The following is a 274-nucleotide window of genomic DNA, read 5'->3' as shown; positions in this document are numbered from 1 at the left end:
TGTAACAAATCAGTGAAAATCATTATTATTTTTACAGGAAAGAGAGCAAATAAACGCACGAAAAAGCCAAATCAAGAATGTGAAGACGAGAAGGAAGGATGCTCGAACGCAGGTGGCAAGTGTCGACAGACCTGCAGACCCCGGGAGGTTAAGAAGGGAAAATGTGGAGACAATTGCAAGTGTTGCGTGAAAGGCGAAGGTGGGTTGGAACTGTTGATATATTTGCATACATACTGCACGCATTTATATTTTTTCCATTGCTACTTGAAAACGT

At 41.2% G+C, this 274-nt stretch overlaps 1 protein-coding gene across 12 annotated transcripts in view; it reads left to right on the top strand.

Annotated features, from left to right (window-relative positions):
* Positions 1 to 274, top strand: part of LOC119585742 (mucin-5AC-like) — a 31,530-nt gene that overhangs the window by 20,955 nt on the left and 10,301 nt on the right. For 9 of the 12 annotated variants that reach the window (XM_037934441.1, XM_037934443.1, XM_037934444.1 and 6 more), the window contains exon 6: positions 38 to 199. The exons of the other annotated variants lie outside the window; for them this stretch is intronic. In XM_037934441.1, the coding sequence (XP_037790369.1) occupies positions 38 to 199 (162 nt within the window). The remainder of the gene's footprint in view (positions 1 to 37; positions 200 to 274) is intronic. 12 annotated transcript variants of the gene reach the window in all.

The sequence above is a fragment of the Penaeus monodon genome, chromosome 20, assembly GCF_015228065.2.
Source record: "Penaeus monodon isolate SGIC_2016 chromosome 20, NSTDA_Pmon_1, whole genome shotgun sequence".
Classification (NCBI taxonomy): Eukaryota; Metazoa; Arthropoda; class Malacostraca; order Decapoda; family Penaeidae; genus Penaeus; species Penaeus monodon.
The sequence above is the reverse complement of the archived record's forward strand: the minus strand, read 5'-3'. Positions and strand labels throughout refer to the sequence as shown.